The 13,048-nt window shown below is 44.6% G+C and overlaps 1 protein-coding gene across 5 annotated transcripts in view; it reads right to left on the bottom strand.

Annotated features, from left to right (window-relative positions):
* The window catches only part of PIEZO2 (piezo-type mechanosensitive ion channel component 2), a 253,432-nt gene that overhangs the window by 97,240 nt on the left and 143,144 nt on the right, over positions 1–13,048 (bottom strand). For all 5 annotated transcript variants that reach the window (XR_826962.1, XM_010859074.1, XM_010859075.1 and 2 more), the window contains exons 6-7: positions 6,750–6,960; positions 5,292–5,505 (exon numbers count right to left, since the gene is read on the bottom strand). Coding sequence is in view for 4 of the 5 variants with exons in the window: in XM_010859074.1 (XP_010857376.1) it covers positions 5,292–5,505; positions 6,750–6,960 (425 nt within the window). In the remaining variant the exon portion in view is untranslated. The remainder of the gene's footprint in view (positions 1–5,291; positions 5,506–6,749; positions 6,961–13,048) is intronic.

Here is a 13,048-nt window from a genome sequence, read left to right as displayed (position 1 = left end):
CCTCCCCCCGCTTTGCCCAGGACTGTTTTTACATGAGTTCACCTCAGAATTACTCGCAGTGTCATCTTTGCAAGGGAACAGTCAACAGTGAGCTGACAAAATTAAAACTGGCTTTTTGTAAAGTCACCAGTGAGTAAATGTTTGTTTACAGCATTCAACACATTTCAGCTCACATTCAAGGACACCACAGAGCAAGTCAGGTCCACCTGCCTCGGTCCCGTCCTCCACAGCGCACATCCCACACCTTCCATGCAGAAAACCCACAGGACACAAGCTGGCTGGGACTGGTGGCTTTATCACAGAGAGGAACCCAGGTGAGGACTCTGAACGCTGACCCTTGCCTCCTGGCCTTCAAAATGTAAGGTGTTTGCTGTCTACAGAAATTCCCGAGGAAACACAAAACCTTTGGAAAGTCCCATACTTGGGATTAGCTAAGCCAAATTTTGTTTAGTCTGCCATTTTCCTTAGGGAGACCTGCCAGGATATGTTGGAACTGGGCTCTATTCCATTAAACAAACTGTGCTGAGTGGTATGCTATCTGTCTTTTGTAAGTTATGTGGATTAGCTTTAAAGCTTTATTGTGCTGGATCAACTTCACAAGAGGGGGCACTGAATTTTTTATGGTTTATAACCATGTGAACCATATACTCCAGTGTCTCATATCCTACTCTCACTCTGCCTTAACCTTCCCATCACGTCACGTCCTACTGTTTGTGACCCTATGGACTGTGGCCAGCCAGGCTCCTCTGTCCATGGGATTCTCCAGGCAAGAATACTGGAATGGGTAGCCATTTCCTTCTCCAAGGGATCTTCCCAACCTAGGGATTGAACCCTAGTCTCCCACATTGCAGGCAGATTCTTTACCTTCAGAGCCACCACGGAAGCCCAACCTTCCCATAGGTAAGCTCATAACTATCAGAAAAGAGCCCTGAACTTTGTTTTGGAGAATTTGGACAGTTCTGTGCACAAACAGGTGGGAATCACTAACTTTTTCCGGGGCAGCCCTCCTCCCTGCCCCTTGTCTATGTCCTCCCCATCTCCCATCTGCCCTGTCCACTTCTGGTCCCTACCCACCTGCTCCACGGGCTTCCTTGGCTATAACCTTTGAGGAGCTCTACCCAGTTGCGAGTGGAGTTGGAAGGAATCATATGATCTCTTGGGACCCCTGGGTTGAAAGAAGACATCACCCTAGAGAAACACAAGCCCGCAGAGGCGTGCTCCACACAGGAGCCGGATTTCAGGTCACAACACCTGAGTGAAGACCTGTGGAGTAACATCGTGTGGTCCCAGGACCAGGGAAACCTCCATGCCCTCCCGCAGAGCAGAGCACTAGCCAGCCCGGCAGAGGCTCCCACGCAGCTGAGGGACCCTGGGGCTGCTTCCGCTCATTACGAGTTCTTCCTAAGTTCATAAGTAACATGGATGCTCAAGAGAGCAAAAATGAAGAATCTAAATCTCCTGGGTCAGAAATCAAGGACTGACTACATTACAGCACAACTACACAGTCAAACACAATCAAAAGCTTTGCAGTTCATGAAAAATCACACTTTAAAGGAACATTTCATGACATGAAGAGATGCAGAAGTTGCACAGAGCAAGTTACAGAACATCCTGTGCACCATGCTGTGCAACAGTCAAGCATCACGGTTCAAAGTCTGCTTGTAAAAAGCACATTTATGCACAGGAAAAGCACTGGGAGAATACAGACTGAAAATGGACAGTATTTCTGGGAGTTAGGATTATTTTTTTAAGTGTTTTTCCTGATTCTTTTTTACACTTTCCCAAACAATCACCAAAAAGCATCCTAATGATAAACAAATCAATTCAATATTTCTAAAAGTATTCTAAATATATTCTAAAAATAAAGCTAACCTTCACCAGAAAGCCTATTTGAAAGCTTACAAGAAGACAAAAACGACTTGGATTGTTTTGAGGACAGCCACATCCGAAGCTAGATACATGGACTGGAGTCTCTGTGGTTATGAAATTTGTGACAAACGCCCACGCAGGATGACTTTTTCTTCCTGCTTGTTTGCAGTTTGTTTTCTGCCAGCTCAGTTGGTGGATAGCAATGCGTTGAAATTACGCCTTAAGAAAAAGCCAGCATTTAAAATACGTAAATTTCCAAGCTTTCAAAGGCTAGAAGGCAATGTCCTACTTTCACCAAGTTAATGGAGGAAGAAACTACAGCAAGGCAGCTCACATGCAAACGTAGGTGTACACACACACATGCATATGTGTATATATGTGTATATATATTGCATTGTTTAGCACAAACTATCTATACTCTGATAAACCACCCAACTTCTAATGACTCTGTAAGAGTATGGTGATGAAGCTTTTAAACTTTTTAAAGGTATTATCTTCAAAGTGTCTATAATAACTTACAACCATAATTTTAAGTTTGAGGCAATCCCAATAAAAGATAAAGATGGTAAGTTATCACACTATTAGGACTGCTATTATCCACACACTTGGTTGGCAAGTCTGGTTTACCACCTGTTATAACTAGTGAGCTAATAATGGCTTTTACATTTTTAAGTGGTTGGGAAAAATCAAAATAGTATTTCATGAAATGTGAAAATATTTTGAAATCCAAAGTTCAGTGTCCACAAAGTTTTGCTAGAACCTAGCCAAAACCTTAAAATCTTGTACAGGGCTGCTTTTGCACTAAAATGGCTTCTTGGAAGAATTGTCACAGAGACCATGGGCCTGCAAAATCTGAAATATTTACTAACTGATCCTTTACAGAAGAGGTGTTTTTAAGGTGGTTCAGAATAGTCTTTGTATTTCCTATTATCAGTCTCTAGATGGCAGAAAAGAGCCTTAAATTGGGGTATATGGAGTGACCACACCCCCATAGAAGGTATACAACTTAACATTTCCATTTAAATCATCCCTTAAAAGTCCAACAGTGCAAAACTTTTTGCTCTATGTGTTCAATAAAATAAAAAATTAAATTTCTAGTAGAACTGAAATATTCATTTAGTCTGGAACTAACGATCTTGCAACAGTAAAATCATTTTTCTCTATGTGTTCAATAAAGCAAAAATTATATGTCTAGAAGAAATTAAGACTCACTTAGCCTAGAACTAATGTCTGCACTGAAATTTTGTATCTATCCACTTCTGCTTAAAATAAATATTATGTAAATCCGCATCATTAAAGAGACTTCTCAGTGCCCCCCAGCTTTATTGAGGTACAATTGACATGTGAAATTGTAGTATATTTAAAGTGGACAGCATGATGATTTGATATAAGCATAGACTGTAAAATGATGCAAAGCACCTCAATCAAGTTAATAATCACTTCGCATAGCTACTCTTTTTCTTTTCTTGTTTGTGGTATGAAGGTTTAAGGTCTATTCTCAGCACATGTCAGTACAATGTTATTACAATGCATTGCTACTACTACAGTGCCCCTGTATACAGATCCTCAGAGTTACTAATCTCACACCTGAAAGTATGTACCTTTTTCCACCTCTGCCTACACTCCCCACCCTCCAGCGCTTAGCAACTGTCTGTTTCTTTAGGTTTGACTTTCTGTTTAGATTCCACATAAGGGGTGAGATCATACAGTATTCATCTTTCTCTGACTTATTTCACTCAGCACAATGCCCTCCAGGTTCACCCAGGTTGTTGCAAACAGCAGGACTTCCTTCTTTTTCATGGCAAGTAACACTCCCTGTGTGCTGCGCTTAGCTGCTCAGTCGTGTCCAACTCTTTGCGACCCCATGGACTGTAGCCCGCCAGGCTCCTCTGTCCGTATGATTTCCCAGGCAAAAATGCTGGAGTGGGTTGCCATTTCCTTCCACAGAACATTCCTTATATATGCATACTATTCTTTCTTTTGTCATTCGTCCATCAACAAACACATAGGTGTTTCCATGTCTTGGCTCCTCTGTTTTTCATGTCCTTGAATCCTAAAGAATTCACCCCGTATCTTATAAAACAATGACATTTTCCCAGATAACCACATACAACCATGCACCTAAGAACTAACAGGAAGTCTGTACTATCAGCTAATAACCAGTGAATATTGAAATTTCCCCATTTAATTTCAAAAGGATTTGTCCTTAAACTGAGATGTGATCCAGAGTTGGGCTTCTCATCTGTCTGCAGGCTTCCTTGCTTCTCCTTTGAAGTAGGACGGTCTCTGCCCACACCCTCCACACACACTTCTTTTTCAGAATGCTGGTTTTTTAAGAGACCAGGCCGCTTCCCTTACATTCTACAGTCTGGATTTAATGACTGCTTCCCTGTGGAGTCAAGTAAACCACATTCCTGCCCCTTATTTTTCCTGGAAATTGGAGGTTAGGTCTAAAGCCTTAACAATACAATGTCTCGTTCCCCATACTGCATCCAGCCTAGAAGTCTGAAAGGTCAAGGGACCCCACTCTGGTAAAGTTTGTTTGGATCAACTGGTCAAGGTGCTGACTACCCCAGAAGGGGCTTTTCCATTTGCAATTAGCAAATGATCAGTGAGCTTATACTCTGTCATCCTTGCAAACAATCTTCATCCCACAAACTTCTTTAAGTCATGGTTTCAATTTGTGAATAGATTTAAGTATCTCATGAAGAATTGGTAAACAGTAGTTTTCTAATTCTAGCACTCCTTTCCCCGCATTAACTAATGACATCCTGTAAGGAGGAGTTTTCCATCATTAACTGAGAACAGCCTAGAATTCCTTCCAAAAAGTCAAAATAAATGCTGGGTTCTTTACCTTGAATTCTCATTTTCATATAAGACTTTGAGATAATAGTCAACTTCAACTGAAGCACATAAAATCTCTCTCTCTCTCTCACCTTTCTCTCTCTCTTGCTCATCCACACACACACACACACACACATACACACACACCATGGACTCATGCGTTTTTACTTTTACATTTTTATGGTCACTCAGTTCTTTTTGACCCTCAATTTGTCCTCTGTTTGCCCTCAGGAGCTCCCTCCCACAGATGCTCTGACATGTTCTTCTTATTCTTTGCTGTAAAACATTCTCCCTGGTCTCCTTCCTCAACCGAGACCATGTATCTGCTCTTTGCTGCAAACAGCAGCTTCCCTCCACTTCACCCCAGCAGGACCCCCACCTGAAGCAACACCTCTTCCCTCCAGACTGTGGCCAATACAATCAAGGCAGAGACTGTGTCCCCATCCCCACCAAAGCCCGGCTGACCCACCAGTGGGCATCAGAAGAAACTTATCAGATGCTCAGGGCCCAGTAGGATCCTCCCAAGGGCTCGAGGATTATCTTACGGAATCATCAAATTGTCCAGCAATGCCTCTTACCTGGCATAGTAGTCGTTGGGGGGAACGGCTTCCTGGAAGAACTGGAACTGGTACAGATAGAGTCCGATCAGGTGTCCCGCGGTGAAGATGGCCAGCAGGACGCAGAGACAGCTGAACAGCAAGGGGTCGAAGGTCCGGCACCAGGACCACCAAGTGCACAGGCCCAGAAACACGAAGAAGTACACGGACGAGGTCAGAGAGGGCAGCATCATCCCTGCGGGGGCAGGGGTGCACGTGTGAGAAACGTGGAGAGGAGGAAACCCTGCACAGCTCAGCCTCCGTCACTGTTGGGGATGATGAGGAATGCCTCCTATGCTTGTAGTGAAATTCATCACACTCTCTTGATGATATCAGAATTAGTGCTATTTGTATTGTGGAAAAAAGTCACATGTAAAGTGAAATTTGTAAACGTGGGGAAATATCAGATGAGGAGAAATCCTACCCGTGGCACTTGAGCCTCAACAACAAACATTCACTTCTCCAACCAGTAGAATTTAGCATGTTTACTTGCCTGTTTCCATCTCTCTATTTCTCCCCGAGTTTTTCAGGAATACTGTATGTCCATTCTAACTGTCCTCGATACATTTTTAAAATAATGATTTACTTTTGCTTGTCTGTTGACGAGGGTTCATGATAATATTGCATTCAGTGGCAGATAAAACCTCACTAAATCTTTGTCCTGCCCAACAAAATGTGATTTGCTCTATCACTAAAAGTGGAAATGTCAAATGAAATCATTCCTTCATAGGCATTTAAAAACTTGGCAGGGAGCATTTTGAAACAACTTCTCATTAAAGTCTTGAGTTACATTTCTTGAGAAATACTCTTCACTTTTCTAACTTTTAACTCTCCTATGGAAAAACAGTTGCTTCATCTCATGAAACTTCACAGAAGCAGGATGGAATAAAGTTTGCAGCAGCTCTGGGGCAATGGGGATGGGGCAAAGATGGAGATAAGGTTTTTATGGAAGGAGCAGCCTGCAGCCAACAGGGAGAGGAAGTGGGCGTGTGTGCTGCGAGATTACCATCTAACTGGGGAAGAAAAACATTCTATCCAGAAGAGTTAAATTAAGAGATCTAATGACTCAATGTAAACAGACAAGCTCCCGAAAGCCCATGTGTAGCTCTGGATGGGGACAGAAAAGGGGCCCTTGTCACAGATCACCACCCACAGGCTCTGAGAGAGGTGAACAGTGGTCCTGTTTGTCACGTAGAAAACAACGCCACCTAACTGCTAAGGGAAAAGACTGCTTTACAGAGGTTAACAGAAACCATCTAATACATAAAACCTACAACTGAACGGGAAAAGCTACGTGTGAGCGTGTGTGCGTGGTTTGTACACATGGCCAGTTTCACAAAAGCTACAGTTATGATTCTGTTGCGGCGGAATAGAATAGTTTCCTTCTTTCATCATTCGCCAGCTGGCTCCCTGTGCGCCCCAGGACTTGGAGGTTCTCACCTGATGAACCCAGTAAAATCGTCACAACAACCTTCCCCGCAGTGGTTATCATGTTGCCAATAAACTCCTTCAGCTTGGAGGCCACAGAGGCCAGCCTGCGGAAGAGTTTTAATTTCGCGCTTTCCTCCAAATCGCCTTCAGCACCGTCTCCTTCATCTAAGTCCTCTTCATAGATCAGGGCCTCTTCGGAGTCTTTTTTTTCTCCTCCAGCCTAAATAAATGAAAAACAGAAAACACTGCAGTCTCTGCCTATCCACCCAGAATATTATATGGTTTCTAATTTACCAGTAGGTCAGTGAGGTGAATTTGAGAAATGAGGAAAAAATGCAGACTACCACTCAACCACGTAAGCCCCCTCAAGTCTCTGGTGGTCCCTGTGTGAAGCCCAAAGAACTTTGATCTTTCTTCAAGGCATAAACAGGAAGCATCGCTAATCATAGGGTCCCTAACGGCAGGTCATCTCACCTACATGAGATCATTTTACTTTACACACAGAAGCCAAGACTGTCTGAAACACCTATTCATAACTTAGCTTTCAGCAATCTGGGTTTGGTTCCCCAGATTTACTTAGTGTGCCACTAAGGTGATGCGAAGTTTGATGAATGGGCTTAAACGGAAAGGATGGGCCAGATCAGCGCTGAGGAAATCCCTTTTCTTTCTGGAGTTTATCTTTGTTCACTATTTTAGTATTTCCTGCCCGTGGGAGGACGAGTGGTCCCAGCTACTTGGCTAAATAAACAGTCGCTTCCTATCTCATCCTTTTAGAGAATTGTGCACGGGTCCAATCCCAGGCCATGTGGGACCTCAGGACCATCACTAGATATTCAGAAGGAAACACATGCACAGCACATACACACTTACATGGATTATTTTAAACTGTGTATACCATGGGCTTTTTTCTTCATTTTTAAAGAATACATAAGATTTTTTTTGGATAATTACAATCTTTCCCTGGAAGGGTTAGGATTTTTTTTGAAAGGAATTATAAATATAAACCATTCCCTTAAGACAAAAGGTGCCTGTCTCAAATGCAGGACAGGCTTCATCTTGAAAAGACAGCAGCTTCTGCAGAGTCAGACAACTCTGAGGCCCAGATCAGACATTGAGTCCAAGCAGTACCCGTTTGCTTCATTTTCCCATTTTAAAATTTCTTTCTTTTTAAAAATTTTTATTGAATGAAAGATCCTTTAAACTCTATGGTGCTTTACAGTTTCAAAGATTTCACACATATGCTTTCATCTAATTCCATAATAAGTCTTTTTTCCCCTGCTGCTGCTAAGTCGCTTCAGTCGTGTCAGACTCTGTGCGACCCCATAGATGGCAGCCCACCAGGCTCCCCCGTCCCTGGGATTCTCCAGGCAAGAACACTGGAGTGGGGTGCCATCGCCTTCTCTACCCCACTACTAACTACTAGTTTGTTCTCTACATGTGTATGTCTGCTTCTTTTTGTTTCATTCACTAGCTTGTTGTATTTTTTATAGTTCACATATAAGTGATATCAAACAGTACTTATCTTTCTCTGACTTATTTCACTCAGCATAATGCCCTTCAAGTTCATCCATGTTGCTGCAAATGGTATTATTTCATTTTGTGGCTGAGTAATACTCCATTGTGTGTGTGTGTGTGTGTATATATATATGTGTATATATATCAATCACATCTTCTCTATCCATTCTTCTGTAGATGATCGTTTAGGTTGCTTCTGTGTCTTGGTTGTCATAAATAGTGCTTCTGTGAACACTGTGGGACCTATTTCTTTTCCAATTAGGGTCTTTTTTTTTTCAGATATATATATTTATATATACATATATATTTTTTTCTTGATATGCTTAATTCAGAATTACATAATATTCACTGCTGGTGTCTGAGCGTCCATCTCACTGGAGGAAGATGGGCACAGGAGGCTGGTGCACAGCTCAGTAAGTGCTGAGTGACCTGAGGGCTTAGACCTGCTGTTTGCCTAGGTGGGTACAGGCCACTTGGGATTTACATTGGCTGTTAATGAAGCCAAGGCTACAGGATGCACTCCCATCCCTGTGCGCGCGCACACACACACACACACACACACGAGGATGTAATCCTAGGCTATTCAAGTCCATATACCCAAATTGGGTTTTTCATTATACTGTATTTCATCATAGCACATTTGTACTTTTTCCAGAAGGAAGAAGAATGTCTCAGGCTTATGCGTGAGGATTTTTCAATCTGCTCAGAGCCCAGTGTGCATCAATGTCACTAGTAAGAGACAGAAGAGTACACATACTAGTAAGAGACACAAATAAGTCAGCAACTAAACATCTCACAGCGACACTTGCTATTCCAAGAATTAAAACAGAGTGATGTGATTGAGGGAGTCAGGGCGGCTATTTTAGATTCTGAGTTCAGGGAGAGCCTCTCTGAGGAAGTGACATTTAAGCTGAGCTCTGAATGTTACAGAGCCACCAGCCATGGGGAAATTCTAACCAGAGCCTTCCAGACAGCAGGAAGGGCTGGCCAAGCCTCCATAGCACATCCCCAGACCCACTTTCTCTTCCACCTGCTCTTCCTCCTCACTGTCAGCTGATGCCCCTGCATCCCACGTTGTAGAGACATGGGGGCTGAGCTCCAGTCAGTGCCAACACCAGCAGCCCCACCTGTGCACAGGTGCTCGGCCCCCACCTGGGATGATGGGAGAGCTACAGAGCTGCGGTACCAGGAGGAAAGCCCACCCCACATCCCTGCATCACCCACAGAGGGAGTTTCAAAGCAAAATTCTCTGAGAGGTGGCTGGACTCAGAGCAGGACTTGCCTGATGCTTCACTTCTCTTGAACCCAAGCTAAGAGCACTCTGATCACCAACCACTCAACCCAGTGAGGGGGACAATGGGATCTCTTTCCCAGAGCAACTCCAGCAGCTGCAGTAGGGGAAGAGCAAGGGGGTCTTGAAGCCAGGAGGCTGTGCTGGTGGAAGAGGGGGTGGGGAGTGGAGCTGAAGAGGGTTCACGTCTTGGGCGAGCGTCTCGTAAGTCCAGTCAGCAGACCCCAGTTGGTAAATTTCACATGGTAGGGGGAGGGATGAAGGAGAATCAGAGGGAGTTCTTGTCTTTGTGGATGAGACCAGGATGACCAGTCACGGAGCAAGTTGGGAAGCCAGTTCTAAGGTGGAGGTATCACAGGGGCAGCTAGTGAGGAACCTGGAGTGTGGACAGAGGTGAGAATTGGAGAGGTCTACCTGAGGGTCACTGTCAAAGTGGGTTCTGATGAGGTGACCTGGAGAGAACATAAAGCTGCCTACCTGTTGGAGTTGCCACACCTGGGACCAGTCTCTCCCTCCAACTTTATCCTCATCTCTTGGCCCAGAAACATCACACACAGGGAACCATGCAGAGAACCTGGAATCCACAGGCTCTCTGCCTTGGTATGTGCTGTCCCCACACAGGGAAAGCCCCTCCCCAGCATCCAAGGCCCCGGCTCCCAGGCCAGCTTTCTTTCAACTTCTCCATCTCCCAAAGCTGAGTTGCTGTGGGGACTGATCCAGGGATGCTGTTGCTATGACACCCACATCACCACACACATGGGCATTTGTTGCTTAATACTACTTGTACAGCAGGTGGGCAACGTCCTAAAAATGCCTCTAGAGGAAGAAAATTAGTCCAAAACTTTCAGTCTCTACTTGACCAAGGAGACAAAGAGAGGGAACACAGCTAGGGTTGCCTGGGTCACAGTCAGAAACACACTCCTAACTTTCACAATAAATGACTTATTGCTCAATTACGGAATCGCTACGGATGTAGATTAAATCAGATAGAAATCTCCAGTCAAGAACCTTCTCGAGTTTAGATGAATGCATTTCCCCAACCTCTCCTGGGCGGGACAGGGACCCTGTGATTTTTATAAACAGACCAGTGTACTTAAGTTTTTTCAGCATTTTTGTACCAGAATCCCTGGGGCTTTCAGTTGAAAACACTTTCTAAACCTGCCAAACTGAGAGGGAGCCAAAAGTGAGCCCCACCATCCCAGCTGGGGCCAGAAGTGCCATTAGTCACGTCAGGCTGGTCTTCTCCCCGAAATGATCCATCTGGAACAGCATAAACACCAACGCCCTGGAAGCCCCTCAGCTCACTCACCAGCAAGCAGGCTGGGCTGCTGGAGCTGAAATCTGTCCCCACATTGGAACTCAACTGGATCCTGGCCTTGGAGCTAAGAAGGAGTGCATGCTAAGTCGCTTTAGTCCTGTCTGACTCTTTGCGACCCCATGGGGTATAGCCCGCCAGACTCCTTTGTCCATGGGATTTTCCAGGCAAGAATACTGGAGTGGGTTGCCACGCTCTCCTCCAGGGGATCTTCATGACCCAAGGATTGCACTCCCGTTTCCTACCATCTCCTGCATTGGCAGGTAGGTTCTTTACCATTAGCACCACCTGGGAAGGGATTCCCTCGTGGTTCATCTGGTAAAGAATCCACCTGCAATGCAGGAGACCTGGGTTCCATCCCTGGGTTGGGGAAGATCTCCTAGAGAAGGGAATGGCAACCCACTCCAGTATTCTTGCCTGGAGAAGCATGTTTAAACTTTGTCTTTCAGTTTCTTCCTAAGAAGGAGTAGCTGTAAATAAAGATTTATTTTTCTAGTTCCTGAGCTATTTTAGAAATGAAAGATAAAGAAAACCTTTATAGTTTAAAAAGCCTAATAAAACATTACATATCAGCATTGTCCAGGTTGAAGTCTATACCTTATGTAAAGAATTGTAAGTGCTTTGACTCATCTTCTTTAAAAGTCCCTGACTTCAAAATGTGCCAGATGTACATCAGGCAGCATCTCATGTCACGTGAGGACACTCCAAGTGCCTCGGAGTCAACTGGGTGCGAGGTCATGGTTCCCTAAGCCTGGACCCAAGCCTCCATGCCTCATCCCATCACCGCGTCCAGCCCTGCAGCCTCGTCCCCAGCAGTCAAGCATTAGCAGTTAGTCCCACTAAGTTTTGGACCAGGAAGACACCACCAATTACTTCTAGTAGAACCCAGACATTCATTTTCCCTTATCCCCAAGCACTAAATGAGTCTACCTGTCTTGGACTAAATCCAAGGCTCACCTGGGGCTCTTTAAGAGGCCAGATTACCAGGCTCCACCTCACAGTTCCTGAATCAGGAATTCAAGGAGCAAGTCCCAGGAACTTGTCTGATTAAAGGACTGCATGAGATGATGTGGAAGCAGCCAGATTAGAATCCACACTCTTCCTGATACCTGTGACCATGGACAAACTCATCCTACATAGAAGCCTTGTGTTTGAGTTGGATGCGAGGCAGACTCCCTTGACTGGAAAACACTGAGGTGATTTATCTAATGGAATTTTTTTCTGATTTCAGACAAACTTTAGATGTTAGCCCAGCACTCCTCAGACCGTGGACTCCATCCTCCTCTTCCTTGTGTCTTAAACCATGCTTGAAAAGATGCTTTGATGGGAGAGCATCAGGGGCACAGATAATGAGCCAGCAGATCCAGAAGCAAAGGGAGCACTTTCCTAAAATGTTGCAAGTTATTTACTCATTGTTTATTATTGAAAGTTAACAATTTATCTTCATGGAGTGGAGTCATCGCAACAGAAGAGTCCATGGAAGGAAGAGGCAAGTGCTGTGACTCATCACCATTGTCCACCATCCTCCACAGTGTCCCCATGGACACAGTGCCCAGAGAGCTCCGGAGCCATGCTGGCAGGGGTCACGTGCATCATGTAAGCCTATCGTGACAACATGGTGCAGACGAAGCCAAGATTTTTTTCTGTTACTAAGCTTGTTTTAGGAAGATTACTTTTCCAAATGTATAAGCACAAGTTAAATTGTTCCCTGTTCCATTTGGAAGCGTGTACGCTTTCAACCACCTCCTATAGAGCAATACAAGTTCAATAAAGGAGGTTAAGACAGGCCAAGTTAGCAGGTAGCAACCCACTAGGCTATCCAGGACCACAGGCCTGCGGAGCTTTAGTAAAACAATCCTGGTACCACCAAACATTCGCCTGCCTCCCAGAATTCTGACTGAACATATCTGGGATGCAGTCTGCACCTGGACCTTTACAAACTCCCAGGTCAAGGTCAGTTTAAGGTGGTGGGGAAGGAAGAGCCTGAACCCACCTCCTCCCATGGACATGACAAATATGTTCATGGGAGGACATAACTACAAATATGCAGTTACACATGGGTTGATTTTCCCCGGAAAGGACCTGAGAACTAGCTGAATATCTGGTCCACAGCAGAGGACAGGAAGGGCCACACCTACGCAGGCAGGGAAGGCACAAGGTTGAACTTACCCCAAGAGAGGTGAAATG

This window comes from Bison bison, unplaced genomic scaffold (assembly GCF_000754665.1).
Source record: "Bison bison bison isolate TAMUID 2011002044 unplaced genomic scaffold, Bison_UMD1.0 scf7180017864453, whole genome shotgun sequence".
Lineage (NCBI taxonomy): Eukaryota > Metazoa > Chordata > Mammalia > Artiodactyla > Bovidae > Bison > Bison bison.
Note: the sequence above shows the minus strand (reverse complement) of the source record. Positions and strands in the feature narration are given on the sequence as shown.